At 59.8% G+C, this 23,612-nt stretch overlaps 1 protein-coding gene across 4 annotated transcripts; it reads right to left on the reverse strand.

Moving 5' to 3' along the window:
• Positions 1-115: 115 nt before the first annotated feature.
• Positions 116-23,149, reverse strand: ATG2A (autophagy related 2A). 4 transcript variants are annotated; one of them, XM_032153353.2, is made up of 41 exons: positions 22,879-23,149; positions 20,290-20,452; positions 20,033-20,185; positions 19,773-19,875; positions 19,218-19,353; positions 18,989-19,087; positions 18,277-18,373; positions 18,039-18,203; positions 17,806-17,946; positions 17,002-17,239; positions 16,771-16,918; positions 16,580-16,672; positions 15,996-16,151; positions 15,638-15,881; positions 15,231-15,327; positions 14,951-15,110; positions 13,579-13,721; positions 13,356-13,495; positions 13,086-13,246; positions 12,496-12,646; positions 12,165-12,364; positions 11,924-12,004; positions 11,569-11,675; positions 11,390-11,482; positions 9,388-9,458; positions 9,086-9,162; positions 8,325-8,489; positions 8,056-8,182; positions 7,770-7,972; positions 6,375-6,583; positions 5,985-6,120; positions 4,119-4,325; positions 3,744-3,845; positions 3,569-3,653; positions 3,322-3,457; positions 3,154-3,226; positions 2,895-2,977; positions 1,979-2,100; positions 1,693-1,847; positions 532-684; positions 116-447 (listed from the first exon to the last, which is right to left on the reverse strand). In XM_032153353.2, the coding sequence occupies exons 1-41, from the start codon at positions 23,047-23,049 to the stop codon at positions 211-213; spliced, it is 5,781 nt and encodes a 1,926-aa protein (XP_032009244.1). In that variant the 5' UTR covers positions 23,050-23,149; the 3' UTR covers positions 116-210. The 4 variants fall into 4 exon arrangements, with proteins under 4 accessions (XP_032009244.1, XP_032009243.1, XP_032009242.1 ...); XM_032153352.2 differs by having other exon boundaries at positions 8,319-8,489; XM_032153351.2 differs by having other exon boundaries at positions 13,086-13,270.
• Between the last annotated feature and the right edge of the window lie 463 nt (positions 23,150-23,612).

The raw sequence follows: 23,612 nt of genomic DNA on the forward strand, positions 1-23,612 counted from the left end.
TCCCCGGAGGAAAAGTGCAGAGCCAGGGCTAAGGCCCCAAGGCAGGGAGGCCCCCCTCTCACAGCAGATTGGCAACGGGCAGGCCGGGAAGGCATCCTTCACAGTGGCCATCCCCTGAAGGGCCAGGCCGGGCCGGGATCGTGGGCTGCAGCCCTTGGGAGGCTCAGGAGCACGGTGGGCAGCACTCTGTGGGTACTGAGCACCCCTGGCTCAGTCTTGGGCACTGTCCGAGCGCCACTTGAGGGCGTGGTCCTTGTGGGCGTCAGGGACGATCTGGTTACGCATGCCCCCGAGCAGGCTGGACGTGGCCTCCGTGGCCAGGATGAGCGGCTTCACCACGGTCGGGGGCAGCTGGCGGATCACGCCGCCCACAGCGCCTGTCAGCCCCTTCTGCTCATGGCCCCGCGATGCCACATCACAGATGGTCTGCGCTGTATCCAAGATGCCCTGTGGAAGCCAGAGGTCAGGGCGGGTGGGGTCTATGTGAGGAGATGGGCATGGGGGACTGGGGCAGGGCGGGGACCTGGTCACCTCTCGCACTGTGTCGTAGGCCTTGGCCACACCCTCCCGCAGGTCGGCAGGCTGCTGGCCCCTGCGCAGCCTCCGCGCAGAGCGCTTGTCCTGCAGGGAGCGGGAGACAGGGGCTGCCGGGGACAGGATGTCATACACGGTCTCAGCTGTGGCCTGGGGGACATGGGAGCACTGGATGAGGACAGCTGGCTGGGGCACACATCAGCCCCAGGCCCCCAGGACAGTCTGAGACCCCACCAGCCCTCAGCCTCCCTGCCTGTCACTGTGCTGGCCTAGGGGGTCCTGCTCAGCCTCACTCCCCACTTCCTCCCACTTCTCCTCCCCTTCCTAGGCACCCGCCACTCTGCTCAGGGAATCTAGGAACATGGGACTCCTCAGGGGACTTTCCTAAAGTCTTCTCAACCCAAACCTCTCTTCCTGCTGACCGCCACATTCAGCAGGTTCCGCATGGCTGCTGCAGCTGCACGCCTGAGACTGACCGCTCCTTGTCTGGCCCCCCAGACGCCCCTGCCAGATGGTCAGGGGCCCATCCTTCCTGCTGTCCGCCAGATCCTCTGCCCAGCATCTCACCTGCCATCACTCTTTCCCACCTGACTGAACACTCCCGGGGGTTCCCTGGTGCCCATGCATCCCTCCCACCTACCCTGGAGCCCTGCCCACTGTCCTGTTGGGGTCTAAGCTTGCAGGTTCCAGAATGCACCATGCACTTGCACTCACCCCTTAGCCGACTAGGACCATCGATCCCCTACAGAATTCATCTGACAACTGCCCACGAGACTGGCTCCCCAGCTCCCCTGGGGTCCTTCTGGCCTAGCGAAGTGCATGGCCTGAATGAACCAGGGCAGCCTCTGGGCCTCAGATTCTTAGTCTGCAAACACAGCCGTCCTCCACCCCCCTGTATAAGACATGCCATGAGCAGGAGACACAGTGGGCTCTGAAGGCCTGGGGGGGCACGGGAGCCCCTGTGGGCCTCGGGAGACCTGGCTTGGAGGCCCCAGGCAAGTCACTTAGCCTCTCCGTGGCTGTTTCTCTATGAAGTAGGGCTGTCATACCCAGACTGCCCACTCTCAGAAGAGCTTTGAGGACAGAACCAGGGAGCTGTGGTGCAGAGGGCTCCAGCTGCTCTGTCCTGCACAGCCCAGATGCAGGGCACCCACTCACCTGGATAGCCTGTACCAACCGGTTGCTGAGTTCCAGGGCGGCAGAGGCTGTGGATGAGCCAAAGGAGGCAGCCCCTCGCTGCAGCCCCCGCATGAGGCGGCCATCCTTCCTGTACTGCTCAATGGGCAGCCACAGCAGGTCCCGGAACCCTTGGACTGGGGGGAAGGAGCGCTCAGAGACACTCGAGGCTGCCCTGCCCCCACCTCCTCCTCTTATTCCCAATGGCAGCTTCTAGGTTGCCCAAGGGTAAAAGCAGTTTCGAGGGCTTCCAAACCTAGACACTCACAGAGCTGGACAACCGAGTGCATGGGGCCCACGCCTCCCAGCAGGCCGGGCAACTGGTTCTTGCGGATGTCCTGCAGCCACTCGTTGAGGGCATAGCCCAGCACCTTGTCCACACCCAGGAGCCTGGCAGGGCAGGGAGGTGAGGAGGCAGAAGGTGAGGTAGAGCCACACATGGAGGGACTGTGGGGCCAAGAGGACTCAGTACCCCTGTGGCAAGTACTGTGGGCACTCCTACTCTCCCTGTGGTCCCACCCAGTCATGTGCAAAGGGACTGCGTCCTCTTCTTTTTTTTTTTTTTTTGAGATGGAGTCTTGCTCTGTTGTCCAGGCTGGAGTGCAGTGGTGCGATCTTGGCTCACTGCAACCGCCTCCCGGGTTCAAGCAATTCTCCTGCCTTAGCCTCCTGAGTAGCTGGGATTACAGGTGCATGCCACCATGCCCGGCTGATTTTTGTTTTTTGTTTTTTTTTTTTTTGAGATGGAGTCTCGCTCTGTCGCCCAGGCTGGAGTGCAGTGGCGCAATCTCGGCTCACTGCAAGCTCCGCCTCCCGGGTTCACGCCATTCTCCTGTCTCAGCCTCTCCGAGTAGCTGGGACTACAGGCGCCCGCCACCACGCCCAGCTAATTTTTTGTATTTTTTAGTAGAGACAGGGTTTCACCATGGTCTCGATCTCCTGACCTCATGATCCGCCCGATTTTTGTATTTTTAGTAGAGACGGGGTTTCACCATGTTGGTCAGGCTGGTCTTGAATGCCTGAATGTGTGAGCCATCATGCCCAGCCAACTGCGTCCTTTTTACAGAGGAGAAACTGAGGCCCTGAGAAGGGTGATGACTTGGCGAAGGCCACACAACCAGTTAGGACCAGAACAGAGGGAAGATCAGGGACCCTGGAGAGAGGCTGGGGTGCTGGGGACTCACCCGTGCCTGCAACAGAGCCGCTTTAGCTTCAGCTCGGAGCAGTTGAGTTGGGCCAGGCCGATGAGGAGGCCAGCGAAAGTGCCCTGGGAGAGGGAGGGGGTCCAGGTTTACCCGATGGGACTCAGGGAGCCAGCCAGCCCATGGGAGCCACTGGAGAGCGCCCTGGCTGCTAATGGTGCCTGGATGCAAGACCTGGCCCCCAGAGGGACTCAGCCACAGCTGACCCCATGTGGCCACCCCATCCTACCGCCCCACTTACCACCTGGTCCATCGTGACGTGCTTGCCATGGTAATCCAGCCAGATGGGGACCTCAGACGTGAAGCGGAACTCTCTGGGTAGGGGAGCAGGAAGAGGGGGTTCTTTGCTCACTGGCCTGGCCCCCAGCAATCTGGCCCAGGGACCCCCGCCCACAGTCCAGCAGCCTACCTGAAGTAGATGGGCTGCTGGTCAGGAGGGGAGGGGCTGTGTCCACCGCCTGGGGCTTCCTGCGAACCAGTGGTCTCTACGCCCTCGGCCTGTCCTTCCAGGGGGCTGCTGGGCTGGGCTCGAGTCTCGGGGCGAGCTAGGGGAGGGGAGGTCACAGACTGGGGATGGGGCCAGGGATGACTGGGAACCTGGGTTGTCCTGAGAGGCAGAAGGCCCAGATGCTCCCCTCCCCAGCCCAGCCTCTCACCCTCAACGGAGGTCTCCCCTGGGACCACAGGGTTGATGCCGGCCACCAGACTAGTGAAGAAGTCCTTGAGGAAGAAGAGGGCATCCTGCAAGGGAGAGGTCCAGATGTGGATCAGACTCAGAGGCCTGGAGACAGTGGGGTCACCCTAGGCTCTGCCCTCACGTAGACCACTCACCTGGTCCACATTGAGCCGCAGGGGCATCAGCGAGACGCGGAGACAGCACTCAGGCCCACCCAGGTTGGTGGTGGGGGCCACATGCAGCGCTTTGATGGTGAGCTGGGAGCAGAGGGTGAGTTCTGGGCGCCTGCTGGGCCTCTGGGGCAGCAGCTCACCCAGCTGTTCCCTGACAGCTCACCCAGCCACCCTGCCTCTGAACACGCTGTTCCCTTCGCTAACACAGCCCCTAGCTCTGCCCTCCTCCCAGGCTCACAAACAACCTGGGTGTTTGTGTGGGAATGCGTGTATGTGTGTGAATCCATGCATGTGTGAAGATGTGTCTCCGACGGTCCTGTGCCCTGCCCCAGGGTGGACGGTGCAGGTCGCTCATACCATGTTAGAGTGGGCGCGTCGCGGCATCCGCTCACTCGTGTGTAGGTACAGGAACTTGTTGATCTGGGAGGAGGCGAGCCGGTCTCGGACCTCCAGCTCCTGCACGATGAACACCTGACGGGACAGCGGTCGCTCCTCCAGCTCCTGGCTGGGGGCCGCGGGGCCTGTGGCTGGCTCCGCTGGGTACACTTCGTGCTGGAAGCTTACCTGTGGGGTGGACAGAGGCCTGGCCAGGTAAACAGGGCCCCAAGAGGGTGGGAAGGGCTGGCCCCAGACCCCTTCTCTATTCTTTTTTTGAGACAGAGTCTCACTTTGTCGCCCAGGTTGGAGTGCAGTGGCGCGATCTCGGCTCACTGCAACCTCTGCCTCTCAGGTTCAAGTGATTCTCCTGCCTCGGCTTCCCCAGTAGCTGGGATTACAGGCATGTGCCACCACACCCAGCTAATTTTTGTACTTTTAGTAGAGACAGGGTTTCACAATGTTGGTCAGGCTGGTCTCGAACTCCTGGCTTCAAGTGATCTTCCTGCCTCGCCCTCCCAAAGTGCTGGGACTACAGGCATGAGCCACCAGGCCCGGCCCCAACCCCTTCTCTATTCTATGCCCAGCAGGGACCTGCCTCTCCCTCCAGACCTGCCCCTGCTCTTGCTTCCCATGCCAGCTGCACTGGTCTCTGCCCCTCAAAGAGTCCAGGCCTGTTTTGCCTTCAGGACTTTGCTCTCGTAGCCCCTCTCCGTGGAAAGCCTTCCTTCCCCCTCTTCCTGCACACCCGCCGGCTGGCCATCAGGTCTCAGAGAGGCCCCTGGTGCCCTGCTCTGACACTCATCTCCCCCAAGTTCTTGTAGCACAGCCCACCAACCCGAGCAGCCTGAGGCCCGTCTGCCCTTTGCCTCTAGCGGCTCCTTGGGAAGCCCAGCACTGGCCTGGCTCACTCTAAGCAAGTGGGACTGCCCTGCCCCGGTCAATTTCCCAGGCCCAAACCTTGAACCCCCTGCACCACTCTCTGTATCTCACACACACCCCATCCGCAGCTGAACCTGTGGCCAGCCCCCATCTAGGCTCTCCTGAACCTGCTCACTAGCCCTCCCTGATTGCTGCACAGCCCAGCCCCACAGAGGCCTCTCCTCAAAAGCCCTGAGGGGTTCGTCTCTTGTAAGACCCAAAAGAAATATTCTGGGTCGCTGGTTATGCGCAGGCTCTGCTGCTCCTGGAAACGCCAGGATGCTTCCAGTTTTTGTTTTTTTTTTTTTTAAACAGAGTCTTACTCTGTTGCCCAGGCTGGAATGCAGTAGGGCGATCTCAGCTCACTGCAACCACTGCCTCTTGGGCTCAAACAACTCTCCTGCCTCAGCCTCCTGAGTAGCTGGGACTATAGGTGCACCTCACCACAACTGGTTAATTTTTTTTTTTTTTTTTTTTTTAGTAGAAATGGGGTTTCGCCATGTTGCCCAGGCTGGTCTCAAACTCCTGAGCTCAGGTGATCTGCTCGCTTCGGCCTTCCAAAGTGCTGGGATTACAGGCATAAGTCACCATGCCTGGCCCCAATTTGTGGCTTTCACGCAGTCCTCTCTGCCTGAAAACTCTTCCTGGCTCACATCCCCACTTGTTCAGGTCTTTGTTCAAACGGTGCCTTTGGAAGAGGACTTTCCAGACCCTCCCCAGCACACCTGTCTCCTCCACCCCTGCAGACTTTCCCCTGAGCACTCTTCACCATCGGACACACTCGATACATCTTGGTCCCTGCCTGGCTTCCTTCACTACAAAGGCAGGGGTTTTCCTCTGCATTAGTCATTGCTACACGTGACATCGAGAACAAGGCCCGCTGGTCTATGACACACATGTGCAGTAGGCACTCGCCACCCCACTCACCTTGCTCAGCTGGATCTCCATGAGGACATGGTGTTGCCGCCCGCTGCCCCCCTGCGTGCGCCATGAGTTCTGGGGCCGGTTGGGGCCAAAGCAGCGGGAAGGGGAGTTCCTGGGACCCGAGAGGCCAGCTCTTGCCCTGGGAAGAGGGACAGGGGCCAAGCTGACTCAGAGGAACCCCATTCCCTCCCTGTCCTCAGCAGGCCTTTTAGCCTGGGACAAGAGACCCCCGCTAGCCCCAGTCCTGGGAGGCAGGCGGGATAAGGAAGGACAAGGAAACTGAGGCCCACCTGGGGTGGATGGGGCTCAAGGTCTCCAGCTGCTGAAAGTCAGAGCTGGACCAGCCTGAGCCCCAACCTTCACCAGCTGCCACCTGCACCCACTCCTCCTCACCTGTGGCCGGGGTGGGGGCCAAAGTCTCGGCCCCCATAGAGGTGCCAGACAAGGGAGACTTCACGTAGCACCACCCGAGTGCTGGGCACTGGGAAATGGGCAGGTGCCCGCAGCAAGTCCGTGCTGCCGATCGGCCGTGAGAAGTAACCATCCCGCACAACGATGGGGCCGGGATGCAGTTGTGTCACCACAGGCTCCCCGTCTCGGGGCTGCAAGGAGGCCAGGTAGAGACATGTGACACAGATGTTCGATCCAGCCCAGCTGCCCCCAGCCCCAGCTCCTGTTTCTCCCCTGGCCTCACTTCTTTTTCCTTTTTTTTTTTTTTTTTTAAAGACAGGGTCGGGTCATGCTCGGTCACCCAGGCTGGAGTGCAGTGGCACAATCACGGTTCACTGCAACCTCTGCCTCCTAGGCTCAAGCGATCCTCCCACCTCAGCCTCCTGAGTAGCAGGGACTGCAGACATGTGCCACCACATCTGGCTAATTTTACTTTTTTTTTTTTTTGAGACGGAGTCTTGCTCTGTCGCCCAGGTTATAGTACAGTGGCGCAATCTCGGCTCACTGCAAGCTCCGCTTCCTGGGTTCCAGCGATTCTCCTGCCTCAGCCTCCTGAGTAGCTGGGTCTACAGGTGCCCGCCACCGCGCCCAGCTCATTTTTTGTATTTTTAGTAGAGATGGGGTTTCACTGTGTTAGCCAGGATGGTCTCCATCTCCTGACCTCGTGATCCACCCTCCTCGGCCTCCCAAAGTGCTGGGATTACAGGCTTGAGCCACTGCGCCCAGCCAATTTTACTTTTTTTTATAGAGATAGGGTCTCACTATGTTGCTCAGGCTAATCTCTCATTGCTGGACTCAAGCAATTCTCCCACCTTGACCTCCCAAATTGCTGGGATTACAGGTGTGACCCACCATGCTTGGCCTCCTCCCTGTTTTTGATGAAAGATGACACTTCTGGGTTGCTGTCCCCTGAGTCTATGCCTGAGTGGTCTGTCCAAGAGGAGCCTGAGAGTCCCAGGCTCCTGCCAGCCTTGCCTCCTAAGACCTCGGTGAGTTCAGATACTCCCACCGGCCCTTGCAGCCACATGGTTCTCCATCCCTCTTGCTAACTGCCCTCTCCTCTTCCTCCATCCCTTGAATGTCCCAGTCCCTCTGCCCAGAACACCAGGCCTCCTCTTCCTCTGGAAATCTACCCACTCCATCAAAGCCCAGCATCAGGGCTGCTTCCCTAGGGTGGCACAGACCTAGCACCGCCCCCCAAGTGATGGCGGCCACCTCCTGCCTGCTTCTCTCACCACAGGAGCTCCAGATGGCCAGGCAACCACCCCTGAGTGTTCCGTCCCCACCCCAAACACACCTGCCTGGACAGCAAACTGGTCCACCCCTCCCACCACGCACCGGGATGCCCAGGCCGGGAGCATCAAGGATGCAGAACTCATCACTGTCCAGGGTGTCTCCATCACCCTCCTCTTCCCTTTCATCTTCCTTCTCCTCTGAGCACGACCCTAAGCTGCCAGCAGGTGGTGAAGGGGGCGGGGCCCCACTCCGTTCACCTGGGAATAGGTAGACGGAGATGGGTGACGCCTGAGGGAGGTGGCCACCTATAGGAGAGAGGCCAGTTTGGAGAGGCGCCCACAGTGGGTGCCTGACTGTGTCTGCTGTCCCCGCAGCACCCCCACTCCACCTGAAGGCTGGGCCAGCTCCCGCAGGCTGCGCTCGGTGTCCAGGAGGGCATCGGCCAGGTCGCGCTGGTTGATGAGGGCCGTCTCCACTGGGGGGCATGAGGGCAGAGAGGCAGGACTCTCCGAGAGCTGGGCCAGGCAGGGGAGGAGCAATGAGTGAGACAGGACGAGGGCGGCCCCCAGGGCTCCCCCAACCCCAGGCCCGAGGGCCATGGCAGGGGAGGGGCCTGGCCGAGCTCTGGTAGCCTGTGTGGCCAGGCCTCACCTGTACCTTCTGGCCGGCGATCTCCGTGGGGCTGGGGGCCCGGGGTGGGGGGTGCAGATCGCCTGTGCTCATTACGTACTGGAGCAGGTTGACCAGCAGGGCACAGGAGTCGGCACAGCTGTGCACGTGTACCACGTTGTTGGAGCAGCGCAGCTCAAATAGCGGCTGGCTCTGCGGGCGGGGCGGGGGGAGCAGTTATGTGAACACAGGGGCCACTGCCTGCTGGCCCCACCCACTCGCTGGGAGGGCACTGCAGTTCTGACCCTGCCACAGGCAGAACAGGGATGGTCTCTCCTGGAGTGGATGACCTGCCCAGTAACTCCACTGAAGAGATGAGCAAACTGAGCCCAGAGGGTGAAAGGGGCTTGGCCCAGGGCCATCCACGGAAGCAGGAGTGTGCCCACCCACCCTACCCCACTCTCCGTGCAGGGCTCTGCATGAGGCAGGGCAGGTTATCTCCATCTTACAGGAGATGAATCTGGGGACCCACAAAGGTGGCTGACTCCCAAGGCCTCGCTGGTGCGCTGGCTGCAGCGTCCTCTGGTGGCAGGGCTGAAACCCATTCATTCATTCAGCCAGCATCGAGGGACCTCCCCCCCAGGGCTGTACTGTGGCCCTTTGCAGGAGGGGTGCTAACTGCAGCCCAGGAAGGGCAGGTGTGAACTGCGTATGGAGCCCGGGCACATGAGGGAGCAGCAGCCCCTGAAGACTTCCTCGGCCCCCGCACCTGCTCTGGCTCCAGGAGCCAGAGTGACAGCCTCACTCACCAGTTTGCCCTCGGTGCTCCCTTTCCAGGTTTTAATCACAAGTTCCAAGAGGTCAACATCCAAGACACATACATAATCTGTAGCAGAGGCGAGAGAAAGGTCCTGTGGCCCCCTTCCACCCGGCCCCGGCCCCAGCACCTGGGGGAAGGATCCGGTTGATCCAGGTGTAGTCCCTGCTGTGCGGGCTACGTGTGGGAGCTAAGGACCCGGCCAGCAGCTGCTGGGAGACACCTGGCTGCTCTGGGTGTGGCCGGGGCGGTGGTCCCTCAGAGGGGAGGGAGCCCAGTCCCGGCCCTGCCCACCTCGCCGCAGGTCCAGGGTCTCCACCTCACACTTGTCGGACAGGTACAAGGCGGAGTCATCGAGGATGAACCTGGGGGGGAACAGGGCTGAGAAGGGCCCGGGCACCGCTGCAGGCGGCAGCTCCACGGGAGCCGAGCAGAGGGGTCCCAAGCCCACAGGAAGTGGTATGGACAGGCCCCTCCAGCCTCAGCGTTCCTGCCTGCACAATAGGGAGAAGGCCCAGACAGCAGGCAGCAGGAGGTGGGCAGCACTTGCAGCTCTCAAAGTGCCTGCAGTTCTGACACCTCGATGGGGCCTCACGACAGTCCTGGGAAGGGGTGTCCATTTTTCTCCCCACTGCATTTGTGGTTCTTCTAAAATAAGTCCTTATTTTTGGCTGGGCGCAGCGTACAGGATTACGCCTGTAATCCCAGCACTTGGAGAGGCTGAGGCAGGCAGATCACCTGATGTCAGGAGTTTGAGACCAGCCTGGCCAACATGGTGAAACCCCGTATCTACTAAAAATGCAAATATTAGCTGGGCATGGTGGCGGGTGCCTGTAATCCCAGCTACTTGGAAGGCTGAGGCAGGAGAATCTCTTGAACTAGGGAGGCAGAGGTTGCAGTGAGCCTAGATCACACCACTGCACTCTAGCCTGGGCGACATCCAAGACACAGACATAATCTGCAGCAGAGGCGAGAGTAAGGTCCTGTGGCCCCCTTCCACCCAGCTCCAGCCCCAGCACCTGGGGGAAGGATCCGGTTGATCCTTCTTTTTGGCGTCTCAAAAAGAAATAATAATGAGGGCTGGGCATGGTGGCTCACGCCTATAATCCCAGCACTTTGGAGGCCAAGGCAGGCGGATCACGAGGTCAGGAGGTCGAGACCAGCCTGACCAACAAGGTGAAACCCTGTCTCTACTAAAAATACAAAACTTAGCTGGGTGTGGTGGTGGGTGCCCATAGTCCCAGCTACTTGGGAGGCTGAGGCAGGAGAATCGCTTGAACCCAGGAGGCAGAGGTTACAGTGAGCTGAGATTGCACCACTGCACTCCAGCCTGCTGACAGAGCGAGACTCTGTCTCAAAAAAAAAAGTCTTTATTTTAAGGGTAACGTAATGAAAACTCCTTTAAGATATTTTAGAATAAAGAAAATAAAAATCATTCATCATTCCTAGTCCCTAATTCTGAGAAAACCACCATACACATCTCCTTCCAAACTTTCTCTGCAGCTGCACACCAAGACATATATAAACACCCCTTCATAAACTGATTTTAAAACATACGTAGTCCTGTATCCAATGTTATTTGAGTAAACACTGTACTGTGGCATCTTCTATTTTATTTATTTATTTATTTATTTATTTATTTATTTGAGACGGAGTCTTGCTCTGTCACCCAGGCTGGAATGCAGTGGTGCAATCTTGGCTCACTGTAACCTCCGCCTCCCGGATTCAAGTGATTCTCCTGCCTCAGCCTCCCGAGTAGCTGGGACCACAGGCGCCTGCCACCACGCCCGGCTCATTTCTGTATTTTTAGTAGAGACGGGGTTTCACCATATTGGCCAGGCTGGTCTCGAACTCCTGACCTTGTGATCTGCCTGCCTCAGCCTCCCAAAGGATTCACACCTGGGATTACAGGTGTGAGCCACTGCACCCTCCATCTTGTTATATTTTGAAGTGATTCTTCAGCTTCACCTTAATCCCTGCATGGTTTTCTACCTACTAGGTGGGCCATGCTTATTTGCTCAGGTTGTGAGGGTTGTGACTTAATTGATACGTTTTGACTGTTTTAACTTATACTACATAAGCATTAAATTCCACCTCTCTTATTCTCATATCCTAGGACAACCCCCAGACATGAGATTACCAGGTCAGAGAGCACAAATGCTTATAAGGCTCTGATCAGGAGGGTCCAACTGCCCTCTAGAAAGGCGGAAACAATCCACATTCCTGAGAATGGGACTATCACCCGGATGGACAGCCGGTGAGGGTGGGATGGCCCGGTGCGGGGTGGCCGGCATACCTGAGCAGGAAGGTGGAGGTGTCCATGATGATGTTGCTGGAGAGAGTGAAGGTCTCCGCGGTGATGAGGACACGCACGGGGAGGTAGAGTGGCCTGGGGGTGATACTCAGGCTGGGGCCGGCTCCTTACACCTGAGAGCCCATCCCCGTCCCCAGCCCCTGGCCCACCCAGCCTGGTACCTATAGTCCACAGAGCAGGATAACAGGTGTGTGTGCAGGATGGTGATGACTGTCGGGGGCAGGTAGCCCAGCACAGGCTCATCCAGCACGTCTAGGAACTCCAACAGCTTCAGAGGCCAGGGCAGGAGGAAGCAGTGAGGATCAGGTGGCGTCTTCCCTCCTCTAACCCCTGCCTGGCACCTCACCTCCTGCCCACTAGCTGTCTGCCACACCCCTTGCCCAGGAGCTCCGGCCAAGGTCAGCTGTGGCCCAGTCCATGTTCCTCCCACTGGCCTCCTCCCACCTAGAGACCTGCTTGCCCAAAAGAGAAGTCCAGAGTCACTGGGCCATGTGGCTGCCCACCACCCACACTCACCTGGGAATGCCAGCTCTGCTCGGGCAGGGCCATGTAGTGGCGCAGGGTGGCTTTGTGTAACCGCAGTGTCACCAGGAACTCCTGGGGGTGGGGGGGCACAGTCAGGGCAGTGGGGAGGCCAGCCACACCACGCACTGGGGCCTCATCGCTTACTGGGGCCTCACCACACACTGGGGTCCCACCGCACACCGGGGCCACAGCCCAGGCTAGCAGGAGGGGTATCTGGCAGGCAAGCCCGTACCTTCACATTCTTGTGGGGGTCCAGGTGGATGCGCACAGCAGTGGACAACATATAGGGGCCTCGGCCCTGGCCCTTGCGGCCCGAGGCTCCCCGCTCGGTCACCCCTTCCTCCGATGGGTAGATGGTCGGGGCCAGCTGAGCCGGGGGAGCGAAACTGGGAAGGTCCAGGTGACTGGGCAGCGGGTAGTCATCCACGGCCGCTGGGGAGGGGTCTCATGAGCCCCCTGCCAAGCCAACTGGCTACCCACTCCACCCAGGGCCCACATCTGTCCTGAAAGCCCCCCACCCCCAACCCTGGGCCCCAGTGGTGACCCGCCCCCAGGCCTCACACCTCGGTGGTAGAGTGTTGCCTTTTCAGCTTCCAGACAGAAGTAGCCAAGTCCTGGCTGGCCACAGTACTGGGAGACACTGAAGAGGGTACCATGCTCCATGTCCAGCACCAGCTCCCCATGCACAGCCTCCAGCTGCTTCCCACACTCATCCTGCAGAAGGAGCACACGGCCTGGCTTCCCCAACTGCACTCAGCAACCCTCAAGCCCTTGGGGGGTTGGCGGCTCCTGGAGCCCTGGCCTAAGGGGGTCAGCTCCAGTTTCCACCATGGACGCTGCTGGAGGCCCTGGATGGCACTTGCCTCTTCTGCCAGGAGAAAAATAATCTCTTCCGGGTCTGCCCCCTCAGAGTGGGAACGGTGGGTGCTCCATGCCCATCCCGACCCCTAGCATGGTGCTTTACATACAGCAGGGGGTCAGAAGGAGCTGATGGGCTGTGATAGGGTGGGCAGGCTGGCGTGGGTGGGCTGGCGCTGCCCACTCAGGCCTCCTGCTCTCCACATTCTTGACCTGGAGCTGCTCGTGCTGGTCTTGCTTTGCCGCCAATGGGAGCTCTGAAGTTTGGGGCCCACCTGCCCAGGGCTGCACTCACCTTGGTCTCACAGAGGGCTGTGATCCGCCCCTTCAGCACTGTCACCAGTGTAGAGAAGGTGCTCTGCAAGTGAAGACTTGGGGCCTCAGGGGCAGGGGCCTGTGGGCCGCCTGATGCCCCCACTGAGAAGAAGTGGGCATCCTCGTCATCCGAGTCCGAGTCTGGGGTGAGATCAAAGCAGTTGGCTGGGAAGGAGACCGCGAAGGGCTAGCCTGGCCCTTCCCAGACCTGGGGGTCCTCCCTCTAGCCCTGCGTTAGCACCTCTCATACCCAGCTTGAAGGCTGACTTGCACATCTTAAAGCTGTCGTGCCAGAAGCCTGAGGGGCCGGGGAAGCCCGAGGGCTGGGTGGCGGGGTCAGGGGTGGGAAGCAGATCTGCGGGCTCCCACATGAGCAGGTCGTTGTTGATCCTGAGACAGGCGGGTGGACAGCAGGTAAGGGAGGCCAGGCCCACGTCGTGTCCAGTCCCGCCCTGCTGGCCCCGCGTCTCCACCTGTTGTAGATGCTCTCGTAGACCTCCTTGCTGGGCAGAAAGATGTGGACACTGGGCAGGATCACTTCCAGGCTGTAGCGGGACAGTGCCAGGGTCCGGCTCTGGAACGTCCTCATCTCCTCAGGGTCTCCAGGGATCACCATCTGGACAGGGTGAGGTGGAAAGAGCAGGAGGGCCATCTTAGAGATGCTGGCTGGGGCCCGTCTCTGGTCTCAGTCCTGCCCTCCTATCGTTCATCATTCATTCATTCATAGGAGCCCTTCTCTACTGGGGATGCATGATAGCCATATGGATACAGTGCTGATGGCACACCTGTGCTGTTCTAAGGGCTTCAGGTATGTTAACTCCTTTCATCCTCACAACAGGCCTATGACACAGGTCATGGTTAGGCTGGGCGCAGTGGCTCGCACCTCTAATCCTAGCACTTTGGGAGGGTGAGGAGGGCAGATCACTTGAGGTCAGGAGTTCGAGACCAGCCTGGCCAACATGGTGAAACCCTGTGTCTACTAAAAATACAAAATTAGGCCAGGCGCGGTGGCTCACGCCTATAATCCCAGCACTTTGGGAGGCTGAGGCGGGCGTTCATTTGAGGTCAGGAGTTTGAGACCAGCCTGGCCAACATGGTAAAACCCTGTCTCTACTAAAAATACAAAATTAGGCCGGGCACGGTGGCTCACGCCTATAATCCCAGCACTTTGGGAGGCTGAGGCAGGTGATCATTTGAGGTCAGGAGTTCGAGACCAGCCTGGCCAACATGGTGAAACCCCGTCTCTACTAAAAATATAAAAATTAGCCAGGCATGGTGGCACGTGCCTGTAATCCCAGCTACTCAGGAGGCTGAGGCAGGAGAATCGCTTGAGCCTGGGAGGCGGAGGTTGTGGTGAGCCGAGATCGTGCCACTGCACTCCAGCCTCGGTGACAGAGCAAAACTCTATCTCAAAAAAAAAAAAGAAAAAAAAGAGAGACAGGTCATGGTGCCCATTTTCCAGGGGAAGAAACTCATCTATAGGTAACTCTTCAAGGTCAGGTAACTCCCCAAGGTGATGACACAGTCACCAAGTGGCAGAGCCTGGCCCTTAACTGCCTCTCCAAGTGTACAGTGCTGATCGACCAGTCAGGTGGAGCGGGACCTGATCTTTCCAATTGAGGACCCATGCTCCCGAGGGGCCTGCCCTCACCAGTGCCCTTTCAGAAAGACTCTGATTGGCTGGAAAGAATGGAAGAGCCGAAATCCTCACTGGTCTTGGGTCAGCTCATGCCCACCCCAGCTGGTCGTGCTGCCCTGGCCCACAGCCACACAGGTGGCTTCTATGGCAGGAACCCGGGCGGTGGGCGGGAGGGGGTCCTGGGAAGAGGTGGGGCCAAGTCTCACCTCCTCTGTCTCATACATGGTCCTCTTAGAGGAGAAGGGCGAGGGCTCAGGTTCCCGCAGCTCACAGGGACTCTCCACTGACAGCTCCAGCTCCTCTCCCTTCTCCTGGGCCACCTCCCACTGTGTGCTGCTGGACTGGGGGTTCACAGTCACCACTACCCTGCCGGGGCACAGGCCTGTCACTGGCCTGCAGGGCCCCCGGCACCCAGTTCCAAACTGGCCCCCTGCCACCCCCAGCAGAACCCTCCTCTCCTGGGCCCCATCCAGAGCCCCTACTTACTGGGGCAGGAAGTACTTGCGCCCAGTGCTCTTGGGGTCCAGGGCTTTGGAGACACGCAGGCAGGGGACAGGTGGCTTCCCTCCATCTTCATAGATACCTGGAGGGAGATGGGGAATTAGGGGGGTCTCACTGCTGCCTTTTCCTATTTCTTCCCCAATGCCCGGGTCGGCTCAGAGCTGTGCCCCCGACTCCACACACACCTTGGTGGGCAGAGAAAGCCAGAGACAAAGGGTCCACCCTTTGTCAGCGAGGAGGCCAGGGACAGGCAGTGCTGGGACCCCAAGAGCTGGTAAAGGCCTGGGCCAGGGGCTGCTCGGGTTGTGACTGGGCCCCTTCCATAGCCCCAAGCCCACCTCTCCCAGAAGCCAGGCCTCTTGCCCCAAGTTCTGTCACTCGGGGGCTCTTACCATGTAGGTCGGAGCAGGTGAGTTCCAGGTGGGTGGGGACTGGGGGACCAGGCCCACTGCTAAGCTCTGACCGGAACTGGGGCTCACTCAGCTCCAGCCGAAGCTGCTCAGCCCGCACGGCCTGGCCCGCCCAGGGGTCCCGCTCAGGCCGCAGGTCGGCAATGGGGAAGCGCAGACGCAGCGTGGCCCGGGGTGCAGAGAGCCGAAATACCGTCTGCTGCTCCATTGCCGGCAGGGGCTCTGTCTGCAGGAGGATTGGGGGTCAGAGCCGCCATCGGAGCCCCTCCCACTGTGACCAAGAGCTGAAGGACCCAGGCCCTGCACCCACCCCCGGCCTGGCCCTGGCGGGGCCTCTCACCAACAGGCCGGCTGGAGGCTTGGCAGGTACAGTGGCCAGGCGCAGCAGGGCGGTCAGCCGGTCCAGGGCCCCCAGCTCCACGTCCGCCTGGAAATTGGCCAGGTCCAGGGCCAGTTCTGAGTGGTAGTGGCAGGCAACTGAGCGCCGGGGTCGGCTCTGAGGGCGAGGGCGTTCAGGTCAGTGAGGGCTGAGTGGTACTCAGGGGGTGGGACAGGAAGGCCCTCTCTGGTAGTGGGAGAAGAGCTGGGGCAGGGGCCACGAGGGCACTAAGGAGGCCTGCCCCACCTTTGCCCGATGCACAAAATGTGCTTGTTTACTTGTAAAAGCCACCCGACATGCGCCACTCTTAGCCACAGAGGCCAGCCAGGGGGCCATGTTGAGACAGGGCAAGGGCATGACCAGGCTCAGAGACTGGCATGGGAAGGGCCAGGCAGGTATTTGAGGGCCCCAGCATGGTGAGATGTGGAGCACAGGGGAAGAGGGACAGGGCTGGGCAGCAGAGGAGGCCCTGGCAGAGGCCAGGGTGGGGTCAACATGCCATGGGGAGCAGCCGACAGCCTGGTGGCCTGGAGCAGGTGGGTTACCTTAGGCACACGGCGCAGGGTCTGTGTGTGGCGCAGATGGGCGCAGGGCCGAGCTGAGGCCTGGGAGCCCAGCATACCAGGAAAGGTCAGGATCTGGGATGGGACCCGGGAGGCACATAGGGTCAGGCCTGGCCCCACAGCCACCCAAACCTCCAGACCCCGCCTCGCACACATTCTGCCTCTGCCCTCACCTCCGTGTACTCAGGCTCGGAGGTGCCCCGGGGCCACAGACACTCCAGCACCTCCAGCTGCCCGAAGTGCACTTCCATGCTGGTTGTCCGCCGGCCCCGACTGCCCGTCCGTAGCTCCCAGGACAGCTGCACGGCTGTGCCCGTTAGCCTGCGGGGAAGAGGACAGGCGTCAAAAGGTGCACTTAGGGGGCTCTGATGGTCTCTCCTCAGGCCCTGGCCTCGGGCTTATACCGAACATGGCTACAGGGACAGGCCTTCTGGAAGCATGGTCGAAGGTGGTGGAAGTCTCGGGAACCGAAGGGCCCATCCTTGGTGGCATCAAACTTGGTGAAAAAGTGCGTGGCGAGGTCAGGTGGTCCGGAAGATGGGGCAGACGTCTGAAGCAAGGTCAGGGTCACACCCCCCAAGGTCATCTTCAGCAGCGAGTCAGGGCGCATGGTGTCCAGGAGGGGGTTGGGGGCCATCTTGCCTGAGGGGACAGAGGCTTCATCAGGGGCTCCCAAGAGATTCTGGGTACCCCAGGTGGAGCAATAGTTCGCCACCAGGCTGGGGGTTGGGAGGCCAAGTCTGCCCCACCATGTGGCTCTGGCAGAAGGCTTGGTCAGGAAGGGGTGACACCGGTGCCTCCAGTAGGCCAGGCCCTCTGCCCAGGCTCAATTGAACCCTCCACAGTGTGCTGGAAGGATAGGATGTGATAAAGCACCCAGCCTAGCACCCACCCACAATAAGCTCTCAATAAACATGAACCCAAATATACAGCCTGGCAAAGGCCGATCTCACCATTCTCTTCCTATGGAAGAGGAAGCTGAGTCTCAGAGAGTTTAAGTGCTTGACTAAGATCAATGACTGAAAAACCTAGGCTTTGTCCACTGTATCACCAGCTCCCACCTCGTTTGGTCCCCAGGGAACCAAGTCACAGATGGTAGATATCCAGGCATCGCTGGGGATTTCCTGTGTGCCTCTGACATCCCACGGCACTAAGGCCTCTTCCAGTCCTTCCTGTCCCTGGACTACCCCCAGGGTGCTCCAACTCACCAGCTGAGTGGGCCTGGGCAGAGAGCCGGCGGGAGGCCATGTCGCTGTGCACAGAAGAGGCCAGGTCTACATCGGAGAGGGAGAGCTCAGAGAGGGCTGAGGCCACACTGCTTGTGAGGCCAGCCATGGAGAAGAAGAGGTCTGTGGGTGAAGTGAGGAGTGTCAAGGACAGCCCCTAGGCTCCTGCACCCACACTAGCTGCCCCTCCAACCACGGTCTGACCCCACACCCACCAGTGCTATCCAGGTGGAGAAGGGGGTTGGTAAGGGGGTCTGGGCTGAGGGGCTCAGCCACCACCCCTGCCTGCAGCTGCTGGTTCAGGTCCTGCTCAATCAGCCACAGGTCTTCGGCACCTAGCGGGCGGCTCTTGTTCAGCTTGTCAGCCAGGCCCTCGTGGTCTGCAGGGGAGGAGACTTCAGTCTGGGCTGGCCCTCCCAGCCACCCCACCCCCATGCCACCCAGAGGCCTCACCTGTAAGGCTCAAGGCGCTGAGCAGTTCCTGAAGTTGCTGGAGCTGCTTCGGGGTCAGGAGCAGGTGCAGGGAGCCCAGCTGTCCCGCCACTTCCAACTGGGGGCCAAGGAGGCAGCCATGGAGCCTAGGCCCACCACCCAGCTCCTCTAAGAGCTACCACCCGCCGGCCCTCGCCCTGGGAAAGCAGGATGCTGGCTGCCAAGCTAAACTCTGTTACCAACTAGCTGTATGAACCGGGCCACAACTTGCCCTCTCAGCCTCAGTTTCTTTTTTTCTTTTTTTTGAGATGGAGTTTCGCTCTTGTTGCCCAGGCTGCAGTGCAATGGTGCAATCTTGGCTCACTGCAACGTCTGCCTCCTGGGTTCAAGCGATTCTCCTGCCTCAGCCTCCCAAGAAGTTGGGATTACAGGCATGTGCCACCATCCCTGGCTAATTTTGTATTTTTAGTAGAGACGGGGTTTCACCATGTTGGCCAGGCTGGTCTTGAACTCCTGACCTCAGATGATCCACCCACCTTGGCCTCCCAAAGTGCTGGGATTACAGGCGTGAACCCTGCGTCTGACCTACAGCCTCAGTTTCTTTAGCTGCCAAGAAGGAAGTAAATCTCCCACTTGACATCCCCCACTCTGGTCTGCAGATAATCAGCCTTGCTGAGGAGGAGGAGTCTTGAGATGGGGCACTCACCCCGTCCCCAGGAGCCTGGGGACCCACCTTGGGGCCAGGGAAGGCCTCATTTTGCTTCAACTTCACCATCAGCTCCATGTACCCTGAGCAGCTGCCGATCTGCAAGGGGGGCTCTGGAGGCTCTTCCTGGGAGGCGGGAGGATACAAGAGGGGAACGTTGAGAAAATAGAGTCAGAGATGGTCAGAAAGGATGGGAGGGGGGTCAGTGGGCTCAAGGGATAGGAGACAGGGGCTGTGGGAATCAGAGCCCACTCACCTGTGCAGGGAGCTCCTCGTAGTGCAGGCGGACCCCTGCCAGCTGCAGCAGCTTGTGCAGGAAGGCAGGCGGCTGATGCACGTCCACCGGCGGCGCCTGGCTTGGGTCCCGCACTGCCTCATCACAGTACTCCAGTCTGGAGAGTGTAGGGTCAGCCCGTGCCCTGGCCACCCCAGGCCTGGAGCCCCTCTCTCCACACAGTGCTCTGTTCTAGGGGCACGGGCTCAGGAAGCCTGGCCTGCAGAGCTGCCCCATCATCCCCAGGCCGTCCTGAACCGCCATGTCCAGCCCAGAGGCTCAGGCCAGCCGTTGCTCCTCAGACCCTCAGCATCTAACTTGGTTCTTGGGGCCTCGGCCACTCTGGGCCGGTATCACCTGGCCTCTGGACACCAGTCCAGGGTCACGATGCAGCCCACCTCCCCAACCCTACCACCACCGAGGCCCATCCAGATCCACCCTGCCTCTTCCCAGGAACCTAGGCAGCGGGTGGGGGCCATCCAGCAGCCCCCACTCCCCATCTTCACACCAGTCCACGCCAGATCAGCCTGCCCTTACCTCTGCACACGGACCTCGACGGCCACACCACGTTCCCCATCACCCGGAGAGTGCTCCACCCTCACGACAGTGTCCAGGAAGGTCACTTTGATCCTCCGAAGCACTGAGGAGTCGGGGAGGGGTCTCAGGTCAGGTGGAGCAGCAAAAGGGAGGTAGAATTTCCCATCTGGGCACCAGGGTGGCCATGCCGTTGTCTGGAGCCCCTGTTCTGTGTGCCACTGAAGGGCAGGAGACAGGGCGGCCAGGAGGGGCCTGCTCACCAGTCTCAATGGTCTGGGCAAACATCTCCAGCCCCTCCAGGGGCTGTGGTGGTTCAGAGGGCTCTGGTAGCCCATCCCGCAGACACTCCTGGGCCAGCTGCAGGCTTGTGGTCATGCATGAGGCCCAGCTCTGTGAGTCGGCAGCCCCTGGCGCTGTAGGGAGAAACGAGGTCTCAAGGCAGGCAGGCCCAGTCAGGTCCTGGACGCCCTGGCCCACTCTCCCCACTTGCCTGCCCCCAGCCTCGCCCTGCCCTCACCTGGACCCCGGCGGGGCTGCAAGGTGAGCTGGAGGCCGGACACGCGCACTGTGCAGTGGTCGGTGAGCAGAGCAGCCCAGGGCACGGCCACCTCGATAGAGCCCACGAAGCCTTCCACCAGCTCCAGCGGTGACTCCATCGACTCCAGCACCTCGTTCACAGACTGGCAGCAAGCAAGAGACAAAACCAGCTCAGGGAAACCCCAAATCCCACAGGCTGGCACAGCCTTTATCTGGCCATGGTGCCTTGGAGAGCACCCTTGGCTTGCCCGTCCCTCCACGTGTTATCTACAAGGTCCTACCTATGCTCATGCTGTCCCCTACTACAGGCTAGCCCCCCTACCCCATCACCCAAAGGTGCCTAATCCTTCAAGCCAGAGCAAATGTTTCCCTCACCACTTAATTCAAGATAATATTTACTGAGCACTTTCTACATGCTGACACTGAGACTAGATGGGTAAACAAAATGTCTTCATTCCCCAGCCAAGCTAGGCTCCAGGCAGGGACTCAGAGCAACTAGGATGAAACTCAGAGGTGAGCAGGTGCTGGGAGGTGGTGAGGGGGCCGGTGGGGGAGCCGTGGGGAAGACGCCTAACCCAGCCTGGGCCGTCAGAGGAGGGGCAAGCTGAAGAATAACGGGAGGGGGGAATAGGCGCTGGTAGAAGGTGGTGTGTTGCGTGCCCAGAACAACATGGGCATATGTGTGGCAGAGTCCGGAATACCCATGTTCACCCTGGGTGAGCAGAGTTCAAAGGGACAGTGTCCGAGAGAGGGGCTGACCTGATGCCAGATGGGACCCCCCAACCACAAACACCTAGTGTAGCTGTACCTCTCTGTGAGGCACAAGGCTGAGCCCCTGGCTAAAATGTCCATGCTGGAGTTGTACCCCTGCCAACCTGGAAGCTCCTGGAGGGCTGTACCCCATCTACCTCCCCCGTGACCCCAGGTCCACCCAGAAAGGGCCTCAGTAAACTGGTTGGATCCAAGAATAAAAAAGCACATGGCAGGGCAGATGGGAGTCCAAATTCCTCACCCAGAGACCCACAGCTCGGGAAACAGGCCTAGAGACAGGACTAATCTAGTCACCCAGTATACAACAGGGACTGAGACTGGGATCCGGGCCTCTCTCTCCTTATGCCACTTCAGAGGCCCCAGATACTCAGTTTCTTTGGGGGCCTTCAAAGCGGGGCCTGCAAGCTGAACTGGGAGGAGGGGCTGGTTATCAAGAAAGTGCCTGCATTCCACCAGGGCCCTAGAGAAGCCAATTCAATCCCCAACAAGAGGGCAGGGAACAGGAGTAGGGTGTTTTCTGGAGCTGAAAGTAAGAAGGGGAAGCCTAGGGCTGGGTATGGTAGTTCACGCCTATAATCTCAGCACTTTGGGAGGCTGAGGTGGGAGGATCCCTTCAGGAGTTCAAGACTAGCCTGGGCAACATAGCGAAATCCTGTCTCTATAAAAATAAAGAGGCAGCCTAGAAATGGCCCTAGAGGCTAAGGTTAGAGGTCAGAGAGGGCTTCCTACACCAGAATTCACAGACAGCAGGCCACTGGGGGGTGCCCCCAGTTCAGGGCCCAGGGTTATCCTACCCCACATTTGCTCACCAGGGCCTGGCCTACCCCCAAAGCCTAGCTCTTCTGCCCAGATTAGCAGACCCCTGAGTCCAGCCACAAAACTGGGAAGTCCCTGCCTCCATGCCCACCCCTGCTGCTCTGGACCTGGTGGATTGACCAGGACGCGCCTCTAATTGGTGGCTCCTTCAAAGCTCCCCAGGTCAGCTGAGCTGTGCGTCAGGGCTCCTCACCGTTCCCAGCCTCAAGCCTCTGACCTCACACCTCTTGGCCTCCCTAGCATCTCCCTTGGCCTCCTCCCGGCTTGAAGCCAGATCTCCCCACCTTTCCTCCAGGGTCTCCCTCCAGGCAGGGACACTGAGCTGGCAGGTCGGTGGGAAATGTGGGTGGGGGCCATCCAGTCCCTCCCTAGACACCCACTTGGCCCATCCCACTCTCCCAAAAGCAGGAAGTAGGCAGCGACCCAGGCACACGAGGTGTTGATCAACACTGGTACTGACGCGGTTGTTGACATACACATCCGGTGGTTTGTTGATCCCACCTACGGGCCCAGGACAGTGGGGTCAAGAGGTCAGGGCACATGATCCACAGGTGTCCTCGCCAGGGCTCCAGACCCCTACCAGCTTCCCCCACCAGCTGCGCAGGCCCAAGTCTGTCACTGCCCTGGCCCAGCTCTGTTCGTACGCTCCCTCCCCAGCCCCTCCTCAGCCCGAGAGCCACCCTCCTTAACTCAGCCTCCAAACTCGACGAGTTTGTCTTGCATTCTCCAGACAGGTGATCTCGCCCTCTCCAGCCTCAGTTTCTCCTCCCGTGGAGACAGAAACCCCTTCCCGCTCAGTTTCTGGCTCTGGTAAGGAACTGAAGAGGCCAGCCGGGGTGCCTCTGACGCCTGGAGAGGGCAAGATTCCCCTGGCCTCTCTACGCTCGGTGCCTGATCCCCCAGCCCGATCCTGCCGCAGGGAGCCTCAGGTCGCTGCGCTCCCACCCTCCGCACCTTCCTAGACTCGGGCCTGGCTCCTCACCCAGATTTCCAGGTGGATGTCTCGCAGGGCAACGCTGCCCTTGTACAGATCGAGGCTGAGCTGGTCCAGGCTGAGGTGCTCTTGGAAGAAGTGACCTAAGTAGTGGTGCAGCAAGTAGCGGCAGACCCGCTCTTTCACACAGTTTGACCATGGCCACAGCCATCGTGACATCTCGGAGACTGCCGGGCCTGGGCCGCCTCCGCTTGCCGCCCGCCGGCGATCCCCGTCCGGCTCCGCTGTTCACTAGAGCCCCCGGCTCGCCCCGCCGCTTCTCTCGGCGCCAGGCCGCGCCCCCGGACGCCCAGCCACGCCCCCTACGCTCACTGTCATTGGCTATTGCAAAGGGCGAGGCCTACTGATTGGCTGCGCGGGGAGGAGCCTTCGGGCGCGAAAAAGGGACTGGGCTCTCTGCATGATATAGTGCCCTCAGTCATGATTTACGCTTGCGTAAAGTACTGTGTGGGAGGACCTTTAACCCCCTCTACAGGCTCTGGGAAGGCTGTTGCTCCAGGTGCCGGCCCCTCAAAGGAATGCGCATGTGCTGATTCGTCCAACCACTTTAAGTGGTTGGGGAGGATTTAAAGGGACAGTGTCCCATCAAACTTCGTAGAAGCCTTCCCCACAGGAGTAAACTCAGTGCGCGATCTTAAGCGCGCATCTGTGGAAACAATTAAGTGAGTAAACATTTGCATTTTGCAAAATCCTTTACCATCCTTTATCTCATTGAGCCCTCT

This window comes from Hylobates moloch, unplaced genomic scaffold (genome assembly GCF_009828535.3).
Source record: "Hylobates moloch isolate HMO894 unplaced genomic scaffold, HMol_V3 SCAFFOLD_5, whole genome shotgun sequence".
NCBI lineage: Eukaryota > Metazoa > Chordata > Mammalia > Primates > Hylobatidae > Hylobates > Hylobates moloch.